At 36.2% G+C, this 25,767-nt stretch overlaps 1 protein-coding gene across 9 annotated transcripts in view; it reads left to right on the forward strand.

The window, feature by feature from the left end:
* LOC125268076 (NACHT, LRR and PYD domains-containing protein 12-like) overlaps positions 1-25,767 on the forward strand; it is a 58,586-nt gene that overhangs the window by 4,504 nt on the left and 28,315 nt on the right. For 2 of the 9 annotated variants that reach the window (XM_048190169.1, XM_048190168.1), the window contains exons 2-10: positions 2,767-2,848; positions 3,126-3,222; positions 3,494-3,607; positions 3,846-3,914; positions 4,113-4,127; positions 4,338-6,053; positions 10,587-10,658; positions 22,583-22,756; positions 25,052-25,225. In XM_048190169.1, coding sequence (XP_048046126.1) covers positions 3,173-3,222; positions 3,494-3,607; positions 3,846-3,914; positions 4,113-4,127; positions 4,338-6,053; positions 10,587-10,658; positions 22,583-22,756; positions 25,052-25,225 — 2,384 coding nt within the window. In that variant the 5' untranslated portion in view covers positions 2,767-2,848; positions 3,126-3,172. Of the gene's footprint in view, positions 1-6; positions 2,849-3,125; positions 3,223-3,493; positions 3,608-3,845; positions 3,915-3,964; positions 4,128-4,337; positions 6,054-10,586; positions 10,659-22,582; positions 22,757-25,051; positions 25,226-25,767 lie in introns of those variants that run through there. The other 7 variants (XM_048190172.1, XM_048190171.1, XM_048190167.1 and 4 more) reach the window with 7 other exon arrangements.

The following is a 25,767-nucleotide window of genomic DNA, read 5'->3' on the forward strand; positions in this document are numbered from 1 at the left end:
ATTTTTTTAATCATTCAAATTTGGCTGGGTGGTTAATAACACATTTTTCTGTGGTGTGACAAGCTCAAAACACATACTTTAAAATGACTTTACAGGGACTTTAATGACGGCTTGTCAAAGGGCAGGTTGCCGTTGAGTTGCCGAAGAGCAGTAATCACTCTTATTCCAAAGAAGGGGGACCTTACTGACATTAAGAACTGGCGCCCGGTCTCATTACTTTGTAGTGACTATAAACTGCTTTCTAAAGCATTGGCTAATAGATTGGCTGGAGTGTTGGATCAGGTTATCCATCCGGACCAGACTTACTGTGTCCCTGGTAGATCTATTTTTGATAATGTTTCCTTAATTAGAGACATTTTCTATGTCTCTAATTTGTTAAAGTTAGATTGTGGTTTGCTGGCCTTAGATCAGGAGAAAGCCTTCGACCGAGTTGAGCACTCTTATTTGTGGAATGTTTTGGCAGCTTTTGGTTTTTCCCAAAAATTTGTGGACATGATAAGAGTACTTTATAGTGACGTTCAGAGTACACTAAAAATTAATGGTGGTTTATGTGCTCCTTTTCAGGTTCTTAGAGGGATTAGACAAGGTTGTTCCTTATCTGGAATGTTGTACTCCTTGGCTATTGAGCCACTACTTCAGCAAATAAGGAATAATTCATGTGGTTTGTGTTTAACAGATTGTAACAAAAATGTTCATTTGTCAGCCTATGCTGATGATATTGTAGTGATTGTCACTAGGCAAAGCGATGTACAGGTTTTGTTTAACCTAGCTGAAGATTTTAGAGCACTATCCTCTGCTAAAATAAATTGGAAAAAAAGTGAAGCTGTTTTGTTAGGACGATGGATTGATGGAAAACCTTGCCTTCCGGATGGGCTGTGTTGGAGTAAGGGAGGTATAAAATACTTAGGGGTTTATTTAGGAGATGACAGTGTTTTATAGAAAAATTGGGAGGGGGTGTTGGACAAAGTTAAAGCACGTTTGGATAAATGGAAATGGTTATTACCAAACATGTCTTATAGATGGCGTGCTCTCATTGCTAATAATTTAGTGGCGTCGTCTCTTTGGCACAGGTTGGCATGTGTTGACCCTTCGCCAAAACTTTTAGCTGAAGTTCAAGCGGTTCTTGTGAACTTGTTTTGGGACAAATTACATTGGGTCCCACAGAGTGTTTTGTACCTCCCCAAGGAAGAAGGTGGGCAAGGTTTAATTCACTTGCAAAGTAGAACTGCTGCTTTTCGTTTACAGTTCCTGCAGCGTTTTTTGGACGGTTCAACAGATTGTAGCTGGCGTGCTATCAGCTGCACAATTTTGCATACCCTTGGTGGTTTTGGACTGGACAAATCCCTCTTTTTAATGGACCCTAGGAAACTGGATTTATCGGATTTGCTGTTTTTTTTATCGGAATCTGTTCAAAGTGTGGAGCCTCTTTCGTGTTAAGACTGATAATTCTTACTCTCTCTACTGGCTGCTACAGGAACCATTGATCTGTGGGGCCCGGTTGGATATGACTACACATTGAAACTTACCGGGGTTTAGTACCTCCCTTCAGGCTTCTAGGGTTTTCACTTTGGAACACTTACTGACTTTAACTGGACCTTATTTTAAGTGTGTGGAGGCAACATCCAAGGTTTTGGGAATTAGATCTGTTCATTTGTTAACTCAGTTTTTGGTTAAACTTAATTCATGTCTTACAGTTGATGAAGACCATTTGTTGAAGGACTTCTTTACAGGGAGTGTTTTTCCTGATATTGAGGACCGGATCCTTTTCCCTGTTTAGTTGTTAAGCCTGATCTTGCTGACAGTTTTAATTTTTTGTCATGTGATTCTTTGTCCTTGGATTTCTTGTCATGTGTAGGAAAAAAACTGTATAGAGCATGTGTTTTAGTGTTTAATAAGAAGCTTTTTGACAGAAAATTTGACACACCATGGCGTTCTGTTCTTAAACTGGGCAACGATGTAAAACCTGAATGGAGATCTCTATATAAACCACCATTATCAAAGAGGGTAGGTGATATACAATGGAGAATTCTCCATGGTGCCATTGCTGTGAATTCTTTTATTTCTGTGTTGAATCCGGAAGTCAGTCCTGAATGCCCATTTTGTATGCAAAGAGAAACTGTGTTTCATGCTTTTATGTTTTGTACTAGGTTAGAGCCTTTATTTATTAAGTTAAAAGAATTGTTTTTTAAATTTAATGAAGGGTTTTCTATGGAAACGGTCATTTTGGGTTTCAAATATTTCCAGAAAAAACGTTTTATCTGTCAGTTGTTGAATTTTGTTTTAGGACAAGCTAAATTGGCTATGTATATTAGTCGTAAAAATAAGATTGAACAAAAGTCTAGTGATGATGTTATGCTGTGTTTTGTATCTTTTATTAAATCAAGAGTGTTGGTTGACTTTCAGTTTTATAAAGCAATGAATGATCTTTCCACTTTTGAGCAAATATGGTGTAGCCATGGTGCTTTGTGTGCAGTACATGAAGGTGTTTTGTTTTTTTTCTAGAGTTTTAAGATTTATTATTATTATCAATTGCTAATGTGCTATTGTTGATTGTATGGTTTGGTTAACCCATTTGTGTTAAGGTTTTATGGTGTATTTGTAACAAAGCTTTTTTCAAAATCAAATCAAATCTCTCTCTCTCTCTCTCTCTCTCTCTCTTTCTCACAAATAGAAAGTGAAAGTAAGTTAGAGTTCATCTGTCACCATTTTAAGCAGGTAAAATACGAATACGAGCGTCAAAGTGTTTAATAGAAACATTTATCAAAGTTTATGCAGGAATTTCCATGTATCTTTATGATGTTAAAGCTGGAGGATTTGAGAACCTGTAACTTGTGAAAGTTTGATCAAGGTGAGTGTTCATGTGTGGAGACTTCCTCATACTAATATGAATGTATATGATTGTTTGGTAAAAATAAATAAATAAAGTGTTTCTTTCACCTTCACTTCAATGTTTATTGTGTGTTTCGTGATGTCTTTGATTCTTAAGAAGTTTAACAGTGTAAACATGTTTGACTGATCTTGAGTTAACGCAGTCACATGATCCTTTTTCTCCCACACTCAACATATGTTCAGCTAAATTATGAAGATTGTTTAATCAGTTAATTTAGTGTCTATTTTCCCCTCAGAGTCAGTGGAGGAGATCAAACTCATCAGATTCTCCTGCAGCTTCATCATGGGTGATTCACAAGGATCCAGAGATGGAGATTTTTCTCCAGGATGCAGGTACTTTCAACAAACACTGTTAAATATTGTATTACATCACAGAAAAAGATCAAAGTTTTTGATCGCAGAAACAGTTTAGAGAAAAAATATGTATCCTATTTTGTATGTTTTTGTTTGTTTTAATATTAACATGAAATATTAAAGAAAAGGTCATAACATTTCTTCAAAGTGCTTTTTGATGAAAGATGAATGTGTTTATATTAATATGGTTCCTATCATAAAGAATGAACACAGTAATCTAAAGGATTGAACTGAATCTGTTCTGTTACAGTTCAGTCCAGCAGAAGAGCTCAAACCCAGAGTCCAGCTGTGTGTCTCTGAAGAGTAACTGCTCTATGGGCGAGCCAATAAAGTTTAAGAGTGGAAACACACAGCCTGATCTCAGGTATATTACTTCTATAAAATATATGCTTATAGTCATTATTAATATACAGCAGTGTAATGAGTTCAGATCCTGTATGTTTCAGTCTATTAATGATTTCCATTGTGTTCTTGTGCAAAGCTCTATGTATTGTATTGTTAAAACATTCACTGTAAAATCTGTTGGTCTGTTACTCCGTTAATGACACAATTACATCAATATCAGTGTGTCTGATTCTTTACCCTCTTCATTCTGATTTAAGGTCAAATCTTTTATCCAGTCCAGTTAAAAACAAAACTGTGATTCAACCACAAGACTTTAATGAAAGCATGTGTTATTTTAAATAAACACGACGTTTGTTTCTTCCACAACTTTATTCAGCCTTCGGCATCACCGTCACGTACACACTGAACAACCCGCGCTGCCCATGCGCAAAACAACTTCCGGCACACCGTACCGTATTTAACATAATAGAAGCACCTTATGCTGTAATGAACAGAGTAGGGGAGGAATAACATGTTAACAGCATGAATCCTGGTTTCAGGTAAAATGGAGGACTTTTTTGTTGTTGTTTAATTTTAGGTGCTGCAATGCACATCACACATCACTCAATCACATGATTAATAATTGAAACATTTAAGAAAACTAATGATGTTCTGTGTCTCATAATACAGCAAACAAAATGATCTATTTTGTAATTTATGGATATTTACTTCTTAAACTTGTGTAATAATCTGGTACTTTAATCTTACAGCCGTGACTCTAAACCTGAGGTCTTAAACACACTGAGATCAAATCTGAGAAAGAAGTTTGAGTGTTTGTATGAGGGAATATCAAAGCAGGGAAACCCAACACTCCTGAATGAGATCTACACAGAGCTCTACATCACAGAGAGTGAAAGTGGAGAGATCAATAATGAGCATGAGGTGAGACAGATTGAGACACAGTCCAGGAGAGCAGAAACAGAGGACACACCGATCAAATGCAGTCACATCTTCAGACCTTTACCTGGACAAGGCAAACCCATCAGAACTGTGCTGACAAAGGGAGTCGCTGGCATTGGAAAAACAGTCTCTGTGCAGAAGTTCATCCTGGACTGGGCTGAAGGGAAAGAGAATCAGGACGTCCAGCTCATATTTCCTCTTCCTTTCAGAGAGCTCAACTTGATGAAGGACAAAACACTCAGTCTTTCAGATCTTCTTCATGACTTTTTCCCTGAAACAAAAGAAATGGAAATATCCAGTGATCAGTATAAAGTTTCCTTCATCTTTGATGGTCTGGATGAGTGTCGTCTGTCTCTGGATTTTCAGAGCGATGTGAGGTTGTGTGATGTGACTGAATCAGCCTCAGTGGACGTGCTGCTGACGAACCTCATTGTGGGGAATCTGCTTCCCTCTGCTCTCATCTGGATCACCTCCAGACCAGCAGCAGCTGATCTCGTCCCCTCTGAGTGTGTCCATCGAGTGACAGAGGTACGAGGCTTCAGTGACCCACAGAAGCAGGAATACTTCAGGAAGAAAATCAGTGATCAGAGTCTGTCCGACAGGATCATCTCACACCTGAAGTCATCAAGGAGCCTCTTTATTATGTGTCACATCCCAGTGTTCTGCTGGATCTCAGCCGCTGTTCTGGAGAAGATGTTGAGTGAAGCAGAGAGAGGAGAGATTCCCAAGACTCTGACTCAAATGTACACATACTTCCTGATCCTTCAGACCAACATCAAACATGAGAAGGACTATGAGAAGAAAGTGAAAGATGAAGACATGATTGTCAAACTGGGGAAACTGGCATTTCAGCAGCTTAAGAAAGGCAACCTGATCTTCTATGAGGAAGACCTGAGCGAGTGTGGCATTGATGTGACAGAAGCATCAGTGTACTCAGGATTGTGCACTCAGATCTTCAGAGAGGAGTTGGGCTTGTATCAGGGGAAAGTCTTCTGCTTTGTTCATCTGAGCATTCAGGAACATCTAGCAGCTCTATATGTGCATCTCTCCTTTATAAACAAGAACATCAATGTGTTTGACCAGATTACCAAACCAACTAAAGCTTCACTATCTGACCTCCATCAGAGAGCTGTGGATGAGGCTTTAGACAGTAAAAATGGGCATCTGGACCTTTTCCTTCGTTTCCTTCTGGGTCTGTCAGTGGAGTCTAATCAGAGTCTCTTACAAGAACTAAAGACACAGACAGGAAACCGCTCTCACAACAATGAGGAAACAGTTGACTATATCAAAGAGAAGATCAGTGAGAATCCCTCTCCAGATAAATACATCAATCTGTTTCACTGTCTGAATGAACTGGGTGATCTTTCACTAGTGAATGAAGCTCAACCTCATATGAAGTCTGGAGGATTACGTAATGTGAAACTCTCCTCATCTCAGTGGTCAGCTTTAGTTTTTGTGTTGTTGAGCTCAGAGGAGACAATGAAGGAGTTTCACCTGAGAGTCTTAATTGGAGTCAAAACTGATCAGTAAGTAACACTGAGTTCAATCATTACAGTCTAAAACATTATGAACAAAGAGAAACAAGAATCTGATAAATCTGTAATCCTGCAGATGTCACACAGAGTTTAGTAGTTCATATTTTAATGTTTTTTATTTCTCTCTCACACAAACACTCCCCAAAATCACTCCTCCATACAGGAATAAAGTACAGGGATACAAACTTCTCTGTTTTAAATCCAAAATAGGTCATTTGAGTGATCAAACATTTTTAACTTCTGTGTGTATTTGTAAATAATAACCATATCACATGCACAGAGGTTTATGTTTAGTGTGTTTTTGCAGCATTGAGTGTTGTAGCCAATCACAGACATGTCTGTTGAGTGCTTGAAAGCAATGGCCAATCAGATGTGTGTATATCACAGGGCAAAAATCGATTTCTGGGATATTGTACATAATTTGCGGGCATCTGGGAGATGCTGGGTGCTTCTCAAACAGAAGGCTGTGTCCTAGTAAAGCTGCATATATCTGCTGCCACGTCATCAAGCACCTCTAAAGGTCGTCTCAGTTTGAAGGATCCTTTGAAGGCAGACTTCGTTTCACATCCTTCATTCAGCTCATTTTGAAGGATGCATCAAGTGTATCCTAACTTCAACTTCAACTTCAATTTATTTGTATAGCACATTTATACACAACTTCGTTGCCCAAAGTGCTTCACAGTGTAAAATAAAACACAGTAGACATACAAATTTACAAGTACAGAAATTAAATAAGAACTACTTAAAAAGCCAAGCTAAACAGATAAGTCTTCAGCTGGGACCTAAAGACCTCCACTGATGGAGCTTGTCGAATATAAAGAGGGAGATTGTTCCACAGTTTAGGGCCTGCTACTGAGAAAGCACGATCATCTTTTGACTTCTTTTTGGACTGAGGAGTAACTAACAACAGTTGATTTGACGATCTTAAAGACCTAACTGAGATGTAGGGCTCTATAAGATTGGAAATATAATTTGGAAACAAATTATGTAAAGCTTTAAAAACAACCAGTAAAATCTTGAAATCAATCCTAAACTTGACTGGTAGCCAATGAAGAGAACACAGCACCGGAGTGATGTGCTCTCTTTTTTTGGTGCCTGTCAAAAGTCTAGCTGCAGCATTCTGTACAAGCTGCAGACGTGACAGTTGTTGGTGGCTGATCCCTACATAGAGGGAGTTACAGTAGTCCAGTCGCGAAGAAATAAAAGCATGAACAACAGTCTCCAAATCATTAAAACTAAGAAAAGGTTTAAGCTTAGCGATAATTTTAAGATGATAAAAACTACTTCTTACAACTGAGTTAGTCTGTTTATCAAAGCTAAGTGATGAATCAATAATGACCCCAAGATTTCTCACATTGTCCTTCACAGTCATCTCCAAAGGAGCAAGAATACTGACTATGCGCTCTTTAAAATTTGATGGCCCAAATATTATGATTTCAGATTTTCTTTCATTAAGCTGAAGAAAATTATTAGAGAGCCAAATTTTAATTTCATTCAGACAGAGTAACAAAGATTGCAAAGACTGTTCATCTCCAAATTTAAGGGGAAAATAAATCTGTGTGTCATCTGCGTACATATGGTACGAGATGTCATAACGACGACAGATGGATCCCAAGGGGCGCATATACAAAGAAAACAATATAGGACTTAAAATGGAGCCCTGAGGCAGACCATATTTTAAAGGAACCACAGAAGAGGAAACATTGGCAAAATTAACAGAGAATGTTCTATCCTTAAGGTTTGAATGGAACCATTTCAGACCAGAACCCCTAAACCCAACCTCGCACTCCAACCTTTTTAAAAGAATTGAATGATCCACAGTGTCAAATGCGGCGCTGAGATCTAACATGATTAAAACCACAGCCCTCCCAGAGTCAGATGCTAAAAACAAATCATTCAAAACTTTTACCAGAGCAGTCTCTGTACTTGTGACCAGCTCTGAAACCAGATTGAAATTCATCTAAAAGAGCATTCATAGATAAAAAAGGAGCAATTTGTGAAAAAACAACCTTTTCTATGACTTTAGATAGGAACGGTAGTTTAGAAATGGGACGGAAGTTACTCAACTCTGTAGTACAGTAGGGCTGGGCGATATATCGCATGCGATTCTCACGCGCATTTCATCAGTAAAGCCGGTTCCCTGATTACCGCTAAATCGCCATCACCTGCTTAAAAATGGAGCGCCTTTTAATAGACAGAGCCGTAATTCACTGATAAGCCACGCAAAATCGGGTTCGTTATCGAAGTCGATTCATCTTCGATACTGAACGCGATTTTGCGTGGCTTGTCCGTGAACTACGGCTTTGTCTATTAAAAGGCGCTCCATTTGAAAGCAGGTGATGGCGATTTAGCGGTAATCAGGGAACCGGCTTTATTGACGAAATGCGCGTGAGAATCGCATGCGATATATCGCCCAGCCCTACTCTGTAGCTGCTAAGCTTGGTTTTTTAAGTAAAGGAGAAACCACTGCGTGTTTAAGACAAGATGGAACAGAACCATTAGATAGAGAGCTGTTCACAATTGACAGTATACTAGGGCCCATCGTTTTGAGCCCAGCTTTTAAAAACTGTGGAGGAACGGCATCCAGTGAGGTGAACGATGGTTTTATATTCTTGACTAAATTTGCAAGACATGGAAGGGAGACATGATCAAAAGAGTCAAATATGCAAGAACTTAACATGGGGACTTCCAGAACAATACTGGAGGGAACGATATCTTTTCTAATATGTTCTATCTTACTTACAAAAAAGTTCAAGAAGTCCTCACAAGTATATAAAGTGGAATCTAAAAAAGGTGCTATCGATGGGTTTAGTACAGTATTTATTGTGCTAAACAAAACTTTTGGGCAATGGGCCATTCTATTAATTAGGTCTGAAAAGTATTTTGTTCTTGCAGCTTTGACTGCATGCTGGTAAGTTCTAAGCGTATCTTTTAACAATTCATAATCTGCAATCGATCTCTCCTCCATCTGCGTTCAGCCTTCCTACAAGCCCTTCTAAACCCACAAATTTCATTGTTCAGCCATGGCTGAGACTGAGGTTTATACCTTTTATATCTAAGTGGAGCAACATCATTCAATATGTCCAAGCAAACAGAATTAAAAACAGTAGTCAACTTCTCTGTATTTAAAGAGGATCCAGAAACCTCGATGATAGAAGACATTGAATTAGCCGCATAGGCCTCAGCAAAACAATTTGCTGTAGTCTCATTTACTGGTCGGACACAACGGACTGCAGATTTGTTTTTTGAGATAACAGATGGAAGATCAAAGTGAAATATAACAGAACTATGATCGGATATACAATTGTCAACTACACACACATTACTAACAGATAACCCCCAGGACAAAACTAAATCAAGGGTATGACCATGCCTGTGAGTAGCATCACATACTGACTGTATTAAGTTAAAAGAGTCAACAAGATCAGAAAACTGCTTTACTAAAGGTTTAGACGGGCAGCATATATGAATGTTAAAGGCCCCCGAGAATTAAAAGATTATCAGCAGTTGGCACAATAAAAGAAAGAAAATCTGAGAAATCCTGGATGAAATCCTTGTCATACTTTGGAGGGCGGTAAATAAGAGCACAATAAACTGTGAATGATAAATCCACCTTTGAAGAGCTGAAGTTCAAAGCTTGTATATTTCTCCAGTGGAATTAACGTGCATTTGAAGCTGTCCTTAAAAATCCTTTATGTCCTTCATTCACCCACAATCCTTTGCACACATTCCAATCCATGAAAAATAACTGATGGAAGCGAGTCTGCACTTATCTGAGTTCATTATGAAATGTAAGAAAAATAATGTTTTCAGTGATGAAGGCATACATGTTATCTTCTGTTTTGGTGTAAATGAATCACTAACACTAAACTGTCAGTAATGTAAGCCACTGAGAGACACAGACGGTTGTCATTCACTGTATTGCATTAAGAAAAGATTTTTAATACAAAGTATTTTTCCAAAATTAAGTTTTATTAGTATTTTTGTGCTGTTGGAGCAGGAACATGTGTGCCGTAGCCATGCGCACTTACTAGAGCGTCTCATTCTAGTGTTTAATGCTGAGGAGGACTCGAGTCTACAAGCCTCAGAAGGACTGGACTATAAAGACACAAACTCACTAGGATTCAGCCTTCTGTTTGAGAAACACCCAATATCAATATGCGGGAGAATCCTGGAACTTCCGGGAGAGGTGGAATGTCTCTCCCGAAATTGCAATGGTTGACATAGTGATAACCATAGCAACGGAAGGGGGAAAAAATTCTGATGTGTCAAAATAGATCTGTCACTAAGTGTTGTAGTGTGAATGCAGACTAATAGACCACAACAACACTGACAAGAAAAAGAAAAAACTAATCTGTGTTGGCAGAATATGTTCAGTAACTTCTTCAGTTAGATACTAATAAAACTCTTTCATATGTCCTTTTTAAAGCAGTGTTTATTTAAGGTATTTCATGTATTATTTACTAATAATATTAATTCATATTATTAGCATTAATAATTAATATATTTTTTATTTTCAAATAGTGTTGCAGTAAATACAGCAGATGAAGTTCTTCAGAAGATGCTGCCTGTGGTTACAGCAACTAGAACAGCTGTGTAAGTAACACTGAGAACAATCATCACTGTTAAAACTTTATAACATTTTTTACTTAAAAATATAAATTAATGGTTCAACAAAAAACATGAGCGTCACACTTCAGCTTTTAAACCCTCCACCTATCTGACCTGCTAGACTTCTATTGTAAGAGCATTACTGTAAATGTGTTTCTGTTCATTTTTACAAACTGAGACATGATAAAAATTACTTTCTGTGTTTTAGCTAATGTGTTTTAGCTGAGGTAAATGTATGTTCTCTGCTGTGAGTTGAGGCGATCCTAATATTATCCATGTTTCTTTCATGCTATAACTAGTAGTAAAGAGGAAAAGATAACTGGTTCACTCGTGCTCCGCACTGCTGCTTGAACTGAGACACTACAGCGATCTGTCAGCCACATTAAAGAGCGCCAAAAACACATTTATTGTTTGAATTTCTTAATACATTTGACAGAATTTGAAAGCTGAGATTTTCTTATCAAAAGTGCATCAACTGAAAACAGCACAGACTAAAAGATTGATTCTCTGGATTTATGGACTGATATCAGTTCATTAAAATAAAGATCGTTTAAAATTAGGGATGATCGACTGCAGATTATCGGCCGATAATCAGATTCTATTGCTGTGACTCAATTCAGAGGCTGCATCCTTCGAAGGCCAAGTGTGTCACAGTGAAGGCTGTCCCAATTAGAAGACTCCTCCAAATGTGGCTTTCGTTTGTCATGAAATGATGGTACATCAGATAAATCCAATATCAGTGCTCCGTAGGCTAGACCGTCCCATTTAACAACGCTCATTCTGACCCTCGAAGGATGCAGCCTCTGAATTAGGGCACAGCTTATAAATCAATCAGGAGTCACTAAAACAGGCCGATCTCACCAGCCAAACACATTATTGATTATGTCAGACTTCAGCGTCAAAGTCATGGAGAGTAAGATGGCGGAGGTAGCGAGAGGTCGGGCAGGTGCTGGCTTGTTGCCATCCAGCTATCAGTTTTTTAAAAAACCTTCTGTTCAAAAGCCATGCCATACTAGTCACTTTTTACGAAATAAGATTATTTTATGGACGATGTTTTATGTTGCCGCACTTGTGGTCAACTCGGTACGACCGTGTATAACAAATAATCAAGCTCACTACACGGAGAATGTGATCACCTGTTCCAATCATTTAGTGCTTCCTTCTTATCGTGGATATACTGGTACATCTTTGCCTGTTGGACAAATTGCATCTTATCGCAGCGTTCTTAATCATGGGAAGGCGATTCCAACTGTTACATCGAAAAATATGATAAAATACAAATCATCAAAACTATTGAGGAAATTTTCTGGATACTTGCTTGTTACGCTGTTGCTTGCGGGGGATGTGCATCTGAATCCCGGGCCATGTGCGGATGAGGTGGGTCTGGAATCCCGGGCCATGCATCCCGGGCCATGTGCGGATGAGATGGGCCTAAATCGGTACCATCTAACGGCATTTGCGGGGAATGTGTGTCAGCGTTCGTCTTCAGAGGACACTACTTTGGTATGTAGTCATTCTATTGACGGCGATTCGCTTACTGTGGATGCTGGCCAACTGGGTGAGTCTTTCATTGATTCGATGCCAGTGACTACATTTCAGACTGTTCCATCGGTTACATCGAATCATGTGCAGAGGGCTACTTTAACGTCACTGAATAAATCAACGCACAAGATAAATTCGGCGATTGTAAAGCATCGGAGTTTTAAACTTTTTAGAACAGTAAATCATGCTCGCATACTCTGGGATCTTCAATCGAAACCAAGTGGAATACTAGGTGGACATCTAAATATTCGAAGTGTCATTCCTAAAAATGATCAAATACAACATCTTTTATATGAGTCAAATTTAGACTTTTTATGTTTATCAGAAACATGGTTGCATGAAAATTCCCCTGTTGATATGTTAAATGTGTGTGGTTATAAAATGTATAGACGAGATAGAATTGATGGTAGGGGTGGAGGTGTGTTATTTTATGTTAAGGACAGTATAAGATGTGAGCAAATTCAGTGGTCATGTATAAATGAGTTAGAATGTATTTGTCTTAAACTAATATTGTCTGAGCAAATGTCATTTACTGTAATTGGAATCTATAGACCACCATCTGCTAAGGCTGTATTTTATGAAAAATTGGATGCTCTTATCAAAGAATGTGATACAAACAAGGAGATTATCTTATTAGGAGATTTTAACATAAATTGGAATGATGAAGTACAAAGGAAGAAGTTACAAATTACAACTGGGCATTATGATTTTAGACAGATTATTGAAGGGCCAACTAGGTTAACTAGGTCCTCAGAAACGTGTATTGATCTGGCTTTTACTAATAGACCAGAAAGGATAAAGAAGTGTTATAATCTGGTAACTGGACTATCTGATCACAATATGATCTTGATAGTAAGAAAGCTCACTAAAAGCAGATTTAATCTAACACCTGATAAGAAGGTAGAAAAATATAAAATACCTAAAAGTCAGTTGGATAATTTAAAAAAAACATTAAATGAAATAGACTGGGATGATTATTTGACATCTGAGAGTGTAGACCAAAACTGTAATTTTTTTATGACTGAAATTCAAAAAATTATAAACTGTCATATAAGGAAAGTGAAACCTAAACCAGGAAAAAAAGAATATTTACCTTGGCTAAATGAAACAATTCGATTACTTATGAAACAAAGGGATCATGCTCTTAAGTTAGCACTTAAGTCTAAAACAGAACATGATAGGCGTCTATTTGTTATATTAAGAAATAAGGTTGTAAAGGAACTTAGAAAAGCAAAAGCTACTTTTTTTATTAAGGTTATTAGTGAAGCTAAAGGAAATACTAAAGAAATATGGCAGAACTTAAAGAAATTAACTGGAACATATAAGATACATAAATCAATAGAATTAAATACAGATGGGAACATGATTAATGACTCAAGAAAGGTTGCAGAAGTATTTAATGATTATTTTATAGATTCTACAAAAACATTGATTAAAAATGACACTGGTTCAGGTGATTTAGTTTTATCTATGAATTGTAATGCTCCAATTTTGAATTTTAAAGAATTGACAAATACCAAAGTACACACAATTATTTCTTCTCTTAATAGTTCAAGGGCAAAGGATGTGTATGGAATGGACACAATATTTTTAAAAACTTATAAAGAGGCACTTATTATTCCAATTTTAAAAATTATTAATTGGTCTATAAAAGAAGGAGTGTTTCCGAATACTTGGAAAACTGCAGTAATTACACCAGTGTTTAAATCTGGTGATAATATGTTAGTTAGTAATTATAGACCCATTAGTATTCTCCCAGTAGTTTCAAAAATTGCAGAAAAATGGATCTCCGAGCAGATAGTATCACATTTGAATAATACTCCATTCTCATTGCATCCGATGCAGTTTGGTTTCCGAAAGTATCATTCAACAGAAACTGCGAATTGTCTTCTTTTAGAAAATATTAAATTAAAATTGGATAAAGGTGGTGTGGTGGGAGCTGTTTTTCTGGATTTAAGTAAAGCATTTGACACAGTAAATCATGAGATTTTAATTAATAAATTATTAAATTATAATTTTTCAATAAAAGTAATTAAATGGATAAGATCATATTTAACCGATAGACAACAGTGTGTTCGAGTAGATAATACAATTTCACAATTGCTTACTAATTCAGTTGGTGTACCTCAAGGTTCCATATTAGGTCCTTTGCTATTCAGTTTGTACATTAATGACTTGCCTGATGTTTGTTCACCTACTGTAAACTGCCAGATGTATGCTGATGATACAATCATATATTTGCATGCTAAAAGTAAGAAGCAAGCTGCAGAAGAATTATCAGCAGAAATGGATAAAATTACTAAATGGTTAAATAACTCTTGTTTACATCTAAATGTTAGTAAAACTGTATGTATGTTTTTTTCGAAGTCTGCAAATAGAGATCCGGACCCTGATGTTACAGTAGCAGGTAGAAGGTTATCAGTGGTTCATGAGTATAAATATTTAGGTATAGTACTTGATTCACAACTCACATTTAAAAAACAAGTTAAAAAAGTTGGAAATAGAATTAAATTCAATTTGGTAAATTTTAGACATATTAGGAATAATTTAACCACTGAGGCTTCAAAGTTATATATTAATGTTATGATTTTATCACACATGAATTACTGTTTGACCAGTTGGACACAAACAAGTGGGACTACTCTGCAATCATTAGAAAGACTCTATAAGCAGGCTTTGAAAATATTGGACAAAAGGTCTAATTCATATCACCATTGTAAAATTTTAACTAAATATGGGTTTTTAAGTTGGGAAAATATGATTAAATTTGCAGATATCCTACTTGTGTATAAAATTTTGCATGGTATGGCCCCACCTCCACTTAATGAATTTATTAAACAAAATTTTAACTTATCTACTAGAGCCACTACTAGAGGGGACTGTATAATACCTCATAGAAGAAGTGCTTTTGGGCAGTCAGTATTTTCTTATAGAGCAGTACATACTTGGAATACTATACCCATAGAACTAAGAAATATTACATATCTTTCTTCTTTCTCTAAAATGATAAAAGGGTGGTTATTGGATAATCAAATATGTATTCATAAATAGTGGTTCTTTGTTTGTTTTTTGGTCTTGTATGTATTTTTTTGCTTTTGTGTGTGTGTTTACCATCAACCTGCCAGGGACTGCAGATGAAAATTAGCCAGAATGGCTAAATCTGGCACATTTACATAAGAGACTTGTTTCTTGTGTTAATTAATGTGCATTGTCCTCTTTTAAAAATAAATAAATAAAAATAAAATAAAATAAAATTTCATCACCAGTGTGGAGTTATTACACGGTCTCATGAAACAATGCACTTTTAAGCCTGATTTAAGAACATTGTGCAGTAAGAAGTGAAACAGCGCTCATTCGATACGAGCTCATGGTTTCTGAGAGCGGTTCAGAGCGCAGTCAGCACACACACCTGGAACACATAAAGCTGCTGTTCATACAGAGCGTGAGTACTTACACCTGTTTCACACACACTCCGTCTGCAGTAGTGGGTCTGGGCAGAAGTGAGCAGGCACTTTCACGTAGGGTCCTATAGCCTACATATTTACCACTAACGGTGGTTAGTTTGCAGCAGTGCCTGAAATTATATTTTCCAATAAGTTTAAAATGATTTTTTACCTTTTACCATTTTTTCCATTATTTTATAACCTAATTAAATTTATGCCTGATCTTTTGTGTCAAATTAATTAACAAATCTTGTGTGTCATTTAATCAATAAATTCATTTATAGCAATAATTTACACTAGGACTGTTACCAATCAAATGAAATCAATATCAACAAAATTAATCTTTGCAATGCAATGGAAACACAGAAACTGAATCTAAAGTGCTTTTATATGCATTTATACACACTGTTTGATGAAGTTCAGAGCTGACAAATGCATTTAAACTGCAGTTACAAATGCATAAATAATGTTTTAAACATAAAATGCTGAATACTGATATTTTGAAATTATTAAAAATGAAAAGATAGTTTAAATGTGACATTAAAACCACCACTATGTGACATCAAGTCACTGTCAATGAGTGAGTCATTAGTTTCAGTTGATTCATTCAAACTGCTGATTCTTTCAGGAACAATGTTTATCATAAACTAGCGCTGAGACCATAGGCTGGAGCACCCACGGAAATGGTCGAGCACCCATGGAAAAATACGAGATATTCTAACCAATTATATTTTAACCAATAAAATATTGATTGAAGCTTTCAGACATGATCTTCACCATTTTTATAGTTTATTTAAGGCCGTTTCTATGGCAATATTTTAATGGCAAACGTCGAGAGCGCATCCAAGTGATGCGTGAGCACAAATGGCTCTGCTCTCGATCAGATACATGCGTGTGCTGAAACTCAAACTCTCCTTGCATCAGATATCAGCGAGAGCATGACTCGTGACAACACTCGTGAAAACAATGTGCTTTTGGGTCGAAATTGTCATCTCGCTGCGTGGATATAATGGAAATGAAACATCCAGTTGACGTTAATTTGAGTTAAATAAGAAGCGAACTAGCGCTGAAATGTGTTGTTTTTGAAATCATGCTGAGGAACGTTGTGGCTCGTGTAAGTTAATCTTCAGACATGCACGTCAATCTATCGCTTGACTCTTCTTTCCAGGGAAATCACTAACAAAATGCACACAAACATGCCCCTGTTCTTAATATACAAACATTAATGAACTTCTTTTAACTTAATGAGTGAAAAAAACTATATAATGGCAGATTCGAACCTGATAATTAAGTCAAGTCAAGTCACCTTTATTTATATAGCGCTTTTTACAATGCAGATTGTGTCAAAGCAGCTTTACAGTGATAACTGGTACATAATTTTGGCTGCACAGAAGCTCTTAAAGAAAATGGTAAAGCAGGCAGATGTAAAGCACTGTTGAATATCAAATGTCAAGTCAAATGTCCCCAACTAAGCAAGCCAAAGGCGACAGCAGCAAGGAACCCAAACTCCAACAGGTGACATCAGGTGGCAAACAGGTGTTAAAATGGAGAAAAAAACCATGGGAGAAACCAGGCTTAATCGGGGGGGGCCAGTTCTCCTCTGGCGAACGGTGCTTTGTTATGATTTATTCCAGTTCCATCCAGTTGAGGATCGTATTCATCACGCCGGTATGGACAGTTTGTTGAGGAATTGTGCCACTGATTGTCATGTCAATTAGATCACGGTTGAACTGAAACTCAGTATGGATTTATTTATAATATAATTTGGATGTAATGGGGGGTGACGTGGGGCACTGGGCACCCACCGGCGGAAACATAAATCAGCGCATATGGCTGAGACCCACAATCTGCCCTACCTAAACTTACAGCCAGGAGTCGCTTCTGATATTGAGTCCGTTATAGGGGTGTGCGATATATATAGCCTGAGATAATATTGTGATTGGTGTTTTAACGATATGTGACCTGAAATTATCGAGTATTTCTCTCACTTTACAAAAACACACACAGAGAGTTGCACGCATACACTACGTGATGTAAAGTTAGTCTAGTAGGTTAGACTAGTGCACTGGTGCATTTAGAGATCACGCTTTCACTATGTGATTAAAACATTTATAATGCATCCAATATTCAAGATAAGGGGATAAAAGTACATCCTTATATGCCTTAAATATTTATATCATTTAATTAATATCACATGAAGAGTGCCGTTTTTCTCCAAATATCAACATGATTACAAATGTGATATTGATTTTATACAACAGTTCAAAAATCAATTAGTTAATATTTAGTAACTTACATTTTAGATACAATATTGCCTATTTTCGCTCTGTCTCACCAACAGAAATATTTCCAAACAAAGCTGCAGGAGTCAGGACTGATTTGCGTGTCTGAGCAACACACGGTGAATGAACGAATGCTTTGAATGAATGATTCAATGACTCACACTTTAAACATTTTGTAAGCTTTATATCCTGATCGCTGAACACATCAGACACACTTTTGGCAGAATTCTTATGTCCTTGCGTTATTCAGTCTGAGGGTGGCGCTCTATCGATGATTGACAGACTTTAGTACACACAACAAACGCATAGAATGCCATCTTAGAATTGCCTTAATATAGTATTTATTGCGTCCAAATGTTGTTTTAGAATATTACAAGTTAGAAGTTCCAGTGAGGAAAACAAAGTCAAGTCTTTTCTCAGAACAAACACAAAACAAACACAACAGAACTACTGTATAAAGGCTATTCACATGAGCATGTTTAAATTAAAAGATTTATACTTTCATTAATCTGATACGCTACTCCACATAGAAAGAACAGATATGCCAACTAGTTACTGACCTGATGCAGACACACAGGCCTATCTGAAGTGGACTGATATCGTCTTGGTCTGGAGTGAGGTTTATGTAGGATAACATAAATAAGCGGCTGTCTGAAATCTGGCCCAATGGCTCTCAATGACAGCGCGCTGCAGTTTCATTTTTTCACCACAGATTTACATCATAGACTGTAAAAAAAATACCTCAGGGTACCTCAGGGATGACGTATTTTTGTAGGCAAAACGCGGAAGTGAGTTAGCATTTTAGGGCTTCTGGTACCATCGCCCCAAAGTCTATGGGTTTTTTGAATGGGTTTTTGCTAAATCGCCTGAAATAAGGTCTGTGGTTAACAAAGCCTCTAAATATTTTCACATTTTGATCTATGACATAAAACACACCAGTTATAACCCACTTGTGATTTTTTTCAAACCTTTATTGTGTCTTAAAAACGGTGGTTACTAACAAATTGCTAAAAGGGACTACTTCCTTTGGCGGGGACTTTAGACAACATCATGACAAACAGGACATTTGGACAGCATTTCTCATGAAAAAGTGGATAAGTATTCATACACAGCGCAGATCATAATCAGAGAGCATGTTTTTAAATAAAGTTTGAGGAAGCTTGGTGGTGACGTTGATCCACGACTATGGTGTGCTGTAGTCCATTTATAGCCTACTGTTAGCTTTTTATATCTGACGACTTTATTTAGGTTTCAAAACGTATAAATGTTGTGTTAACTTGTAAAGATTATCCTGATAGACAAAACGTGTAAGTGTCATAACCATTTGTTAAACACAGAGCTTATTTTTTGCAATTTTCCAAAAGTCTATGGGAAAAACGAATAGGCTTTCGATCAAGGGAACCCATGCGCCGCTAACTTCCGGGTTTCGTTAACGAAAACTATGACAAAATGTTTGTTGATGACCTTTTTTCCATGACTAAGACGAGACAATGAGAGACGAAACCAATACCGTATTACGATAACGTGACTAAAACAACACGTTCCATATCGTTGACGAAAAAAGACGAGACTGAAATGTGGCTAAATTAAATTAAAGTGTCAGTCAGTCGGTCTATATTGCGCTGCTCGTTTTCTGACTAAATCTGCGACCAAATTGTAGGCTGATATCCAGCAGTGGCTCTCAAACTGACGTATGCGAACAAAATGCTGAGTTAAAATAACATAAAAACTGAACATGTATTTCTAGCAGGTAAAATGCCTTAAATACACGACATTCATTCACCTCTATTACCTCATCTTTCGCGGTCAAAACTGACTGACTCCACGCCAGCAAATTGAGCTACATTAGTGCTGTTCTCGACAATATTCCTTTGTAAAAATGGGGATTTACCACTTACTAACAAGAACAAATATAGATACAGACTGCATATAGATTTAAGATTAAAACTCTCTTCGATACAAATAACTCTGCGAGTTATTGTTTTTAATGTTGATCATATTATACGAGCAAGAATACAATGTTTCCCAAAGGTCCGTGTACATTCGGGTAATTTGTTTTCTTGTTTTTATCCTATAAACAGAAAAACGAAGAAAGCATTCATTTATCACATATTTGACCCTCCCCATGAGCATAAATAAACAAATCTCGAGTTGTTTTTTCATATTTTTATTCTGATGGCGCGGCTTGATCTTTGGTTGACCAATCAGCGGAAAGGGCCGTTTTATTCCTGCCCATGTAGAGATCGAATATTCAAGCTGTTTATCCATTTTGGTTTTATTGTTTTTCCATTTGGCTGATTAGAGCAAAGTGTGATTAAAACACAAATAAAAATATGTAAAAATGACTCGAGATTTGTTTATTTATGCTCATGAGGAGGGTCGAATATGTGATAAATGAATGCTTTCTTTGTTTTTCCGTTTAGAAGACAAAAACGAGAAAACAAATTATCCGAAGGTACACGGTCCTCCGAATATCCACACGATTTCAAATGTGACGTTGATTTTACACAACAGTTCAACAAACAAAAGGGTATTATTACGTGATGTACATTTTAAACAGTATTGTCAGTATTTTGCTCTATTTTGCAATGAAAGCCACAGCAGAACTGCAGCACACAAGCTGTTTCGTGAACGAATCTGCAGCTTTGAATGAACCAATGATTCAATGACCCATTCATAACTACAGACTTACCGCCACCTACTGGTGGATTTAATGTAATATTTAAAAGTATCACTTCATTTTTATCATCATTGTATTTATTGAATTTTTTAAGAATTATTTCTTTTATAAAGATATTCATAAAGGTAAAAAAAATGCTTTGGAAAAATTGATTTAAGAGGGCAAATATTGTCCTTTAATGGAAAAGGTGTACCTGTACGCAGAAGGATGTTAAATCCTTCAGGGGTACGACACTCTAGAAAGTTTGAGAACCACTGAAAAGGGATTTGTAGAATTGCACAAGTGCTTCTGCTAAGAGTGCAATGTCAATACAGCCTGTTAACTTGATTCACATTTTTCATAAGCTTAAATGAATCGGTCTAAAGAGAAAAATTACGACTATTTTGTCTAAAGATAAAATAGCTATCAAATTAATGTTGGTAACTGTAGCTTGACTAAAAGTAATGACTAAGACTTGGCAAAAATGCAATGACCTTTCGTCGACTAAAACTAGACTAAAATATGAAAGACAAAAATGACTAAAATGTGACTAAGACTTAGGAGCATTTTTGTCTGAAGATAAAGACTAAGACTAAATAAAAAATGGCTGCCAAAATTAACACTGGTTAGGTGCCATGCAAAATGTAACAAATAATTGCATAACTCATTACAAATGTATTAGAGTAAAGAGTACATATTTATTAAAAATGTAGTCAAATAGAAAGTAAAAGTTGATAATAACTTTGATGCTCAGAAACAGATACAAAATAGCCATAAATAACCTTCAGTACACTAACGCTTTTTGACTTTCTCAGTTTGTGTAAATCTACTCAGGGTTCAGAGAATTTATTTTGTTCCACATTAATTTCACACATGTCTGGTACAAATGTGTGGATTTGTTTCATTAATGCAGTGTATACTTTTTTCTTTATTTACCCCGAAAGAAGGGAATGACAACATGTCCCATAGGTGGAGCACATTGTAACATGACCATATGACAGCTGAAAATGTGATCTGATCTAAAGAAATAATATACATGACAAACTAAAATATTGTCATTAAAAGACAATTATTATTTCTTTCATATAAAATAATAGCATTTGTTTAGAAATTCAAATTGAAATAATTTTGACAATGAACACTGCAGAACACAGCTGTACAGCCTAGATCAAAACAATACAGACAAACAGCTCAAGAAACACATTCAGAAACACACAGAGCTGAACTCAACACTCTCCTCCCTCCACTCACAGCTCTCACTGAACACCAGACAAATAGACGAGCCAGTACCAATGCTGAACATTGATTAAAATAATATTTATGAATGTTCAGGTTCTTCCTCTCAGTCTTTATTCACCTTTTCTCCATGGTATCTGAACAGATATTCATGAAAGTTAATTTTGCCAATTGTATTGGTAACTGTATAGAATAGCATCGCTCTAACAGCGGGTCACATTGTAACGCAGTGTTACAACAAACCCTATCTGTGCAACTGGAATTTAAACCTGGTTAGTGTCTTCTGCTAGTTAGTGAAACATTAAAGGAACAGATTGGACGAACAGATTGGAGATTAAAATAATATCAGATTTGTCTCATTTTAAATAAAAAACAAATATATAGATGAAAAATGAACACTTACTTTTGCTATTGTTAAATAAATGTTCAGTGATATCTTCCAAAGATTTCTGAATTTTGGACCATTGTTTTCTCTATATTTTGCCAATATGGCATCTAGTAAATATGCTAATTTTCATCATGTGTGGAAGTATTTAAACCATGTGTGTTATAATTAACTCAACGTTAGTTTGTGTCCCGCGCTTCCCTAATTACATTTACACAAACACACTCCTGGTTTTGGGAAACAGACTGTAATTTTAGGATGATTCATACAATTGTTTCTACAAGGTTTATGATGCTTTTGGGAAATGTGGCCCTGTAAGTTTTGATCTGAGAGAGTGAAGAGTGTGTCATTGTTCTCTACAGGTTGATGGATTGTGGTGTCACAGATGAAGGTTGGGCTGCTCTGGCTTCAGCTCTGAGATCAAACCCCTCACACCTGAGAAAACTGGATCTGACTAAGAATAAACTAGGAGTCTCGGGAGTGAAACTGTTTTCTGCTGGACTGGAGAATCCTCACTGTAAACTGGAGGATCTGGGGTAAGATCATTTCCCCTGATAGTCACATGATCTGGTGCTCAGAGAGACATATTTTTAAATAGTTCATAGTGAGACCAAAACTAAACTAATGAAATAATAAATAGCACAAAAACAAATAAACTCTATCAATAAACATGATGATGAAAAAGGAGGTGCAGAAAGAAGCAAAATGAAGAATGTTAATTTGTGATAACTGAAGAGGATTCTCGGTAACGCTTTAGATTACAGCCCGGAAAGTACTGCGTAATTACAAATAATTTACAGAGTAACTTTCAATAATTATAGTGTAACTATACAGTAAATACGTGTAAGTATAGGGGAATTCTTGGGAATAAAGGGGTAACAACCAGGAACATAATAAATTATTTATACTGTAAATATTTTATAACTAAGGGGTACTTACACTGTTATGATAGACAACAATCTTATGTTTGGGAGCAATTTAGCAAGAAAGTGCACTGATTAAGTTGTTTCAAGGCAAGTAGAAAGAACAATTGCAATCTTTTTTAATACATGGGGAAATATGCTTTTGTTTCATGTAGTTACAGGGTTAGTATGACATTACGGGCTAAATTGGAGCTTGTTACCCTCTTATTTCATGTAGTTACAGGGTAAGTAATTAATAAAATGCAAACAATCTGAAACAAATTTTTTTAAATCAATTTTTCATTTTAAATTCTAAAGTCCTGAGAGAATGTAACAAGTTTGTCCTTTTTTTTGTTGTTGTTGTTTCTCGCTTGGCTTCTCTTGTTTCTCAGCTGATGAATCTTAAGAAGGAATCCCATTGCTATTCTGCATTATAAGAAAATAGAGTACACCCACAAATGTTCTCATGGTTGAGGCTATTCATCTTTTCGCTTCTGACCAACTATCACCACTGCCTGCATGAGAGTCGACTTCGCATTCGAAGCACATTGAAATGAGCAACGTGAAGCTTTCATGACGTTCTCGCGAGAGATTCATGTGAAACTCACGTGAGAACTGACGTCTCTGTTATTCTGTCTTGTTTGTTTCTCATTATCAATATCTGTTATTCTGTGTATTTTGTTGTGAGCATTAATAATAAAAAAAAGAAAAACTGACAGCATCCAACATCTGCGTGAGTTTCTCGGCACGCTTACGTCACGCTTCAAGTTATGTCACGCATGAACTCTCAACCCTCGCATGCACGCGCAGAAGACGATTGGTCGAAAGTTTTAAAAATATTAAAATATTTGGTATTTTCTTACAATTACATATCGTTTCACTACAGAAGACATCGATTCATCCATTGGGGTCGTATGGATTACTGTAGTTATTGCTGTATGTGCTGTTTGATGCTTTGACTTTTAGGAATACGTGAGTTTGCAATATAAAGCGTTCCCAGATGATTTATTTTTTCCTAAAAACCTTTTTGTGTTCATCTTAAGAAGGAAAGTCATACATCTCAAATGGCATTAGGGTAAAAGATGAGTAAACAAGCACATTTCCGGGTGTAGGCTACTGTGTTTTCTTATAATACAGAATAGCAAATAGGATTTACTCTTAAGATTCATCGGTGGAAGGAAAGAAGAAGAGGAACAAGAGGAGGAGGAAGCCAAGCAAGAGAAACTAATAAGAAGTGTTGTAACTGTAAATCTGTTTTGAAATAAGTTGTTTTTCAAATAAAGGTTTCCAAGTGATATGACTGTTTGCGTTTTTTTTTTTTTTTTTAATTACTTATCTTGTAACTACATGAAATAAGAGGGTAACAAGCTCCACTTTAATTTACGGCCCGTAATGTCATATTTACCCTGAAACTACATGAAACAAAAGCATATTTCCCCATGTATTAAAAAAGATTGCAATAGTTCTTTCTACTTGCCTTGAAACAACTTAATCAGTGCACTTTCTCGCTAAATTGCTCCCAAATGTAAGATTGTTGTCTATCATAACAGTGTAAGTACCCCTTAGTTATAAAATATTTACAGTATAAATAATTTGTTATTTTCCTGGTTGTTACCCCTTTATTCCCAAGACTTTAAATACTGTTCCCCTATACTTACACATACTTACCGTATAGTTACACTATAATTATTGAAAGTTATGCTGTAAATTTGTTGTAATTACGCAGTACTTTCCGGGCTGTAATCTAAAGCGTTACCAGAATCTCATTAAATTCACATTATATTGTCTGTCTCCATCTATACACTGTTAGTGTGAACATGATTAGATGAATATTATCTACATTATATCATACAGAGATGCTTTATTAGTTATCTTTAAAACATATATGGGCTTCTGAGAGAGTGAAGAGTGTGTCATTGTTCTCTACAGGTTGAGTTATTGTGGTGTCACAGATGAAGGTTGTGATGCTCTGGCTTCAGCTCTGAGATCAAACCCCTCACACCTGAGAAAACTGGATCTGACTAGGAATAATCTAGGAGACTCGGGAGTGAAGATGATTTCTGCTGTACTGGAGAATCCTCACTGTAAACTGGAGACACTGAGGTAAGATCATACGTGACTCTCATATGAAACTGTCACTGTGAATTTTGCAATTTCAGTAATTCAATTAAAATGGAATAAAATGCAGGGAAACCTATTTTTACATTCATTCATTCAAATTACCATTAATCAATTTAAAGGGTTAGTTCACTCAAAAAAAATTTTTTTTTCAACCTGGTAGCCAATAAATCACGATTAATCTCATCCAAAATAAAAGTTTGTTTAGATAATATGTGTGTGTAGTGTGTATATTTGTTTTGTATTTATATATATACATGTATATATTTAAGAACTATATATATATATATATATATATAATTTAAATTATATAAATGTAAATATTTTTTAAATATATACATGTATGTGTATGTGTTTAAATATACAAAATAAATATACACAGTACACACATATTATGTACACTAACTTTTCTTTTGGATGAGATTAATCGTGATTAATCGTTGAACATCTAGATAAACCATATATTGTTGCAATCATGTGTTTATTGTCTCCAAAACGTTTCTATCTGCATGTTATAGTGATCTCTG

Source organism: Megalobrama amblycephala, linkage group LG5, assembly GCF_018812025.1.
Source record: "Megalobrama amblycephala isolate DHTTF-2021 linkage group LG5, ASM1881202v1, whole genome shotgun sequence".
Taxonomy (NCBI): Eukaryota; Metazoa; Chordata; class Actinopteri; order Cypriniformes; family Xenocyprididae; genus Megalobrama; species Megalobrama amblycephala.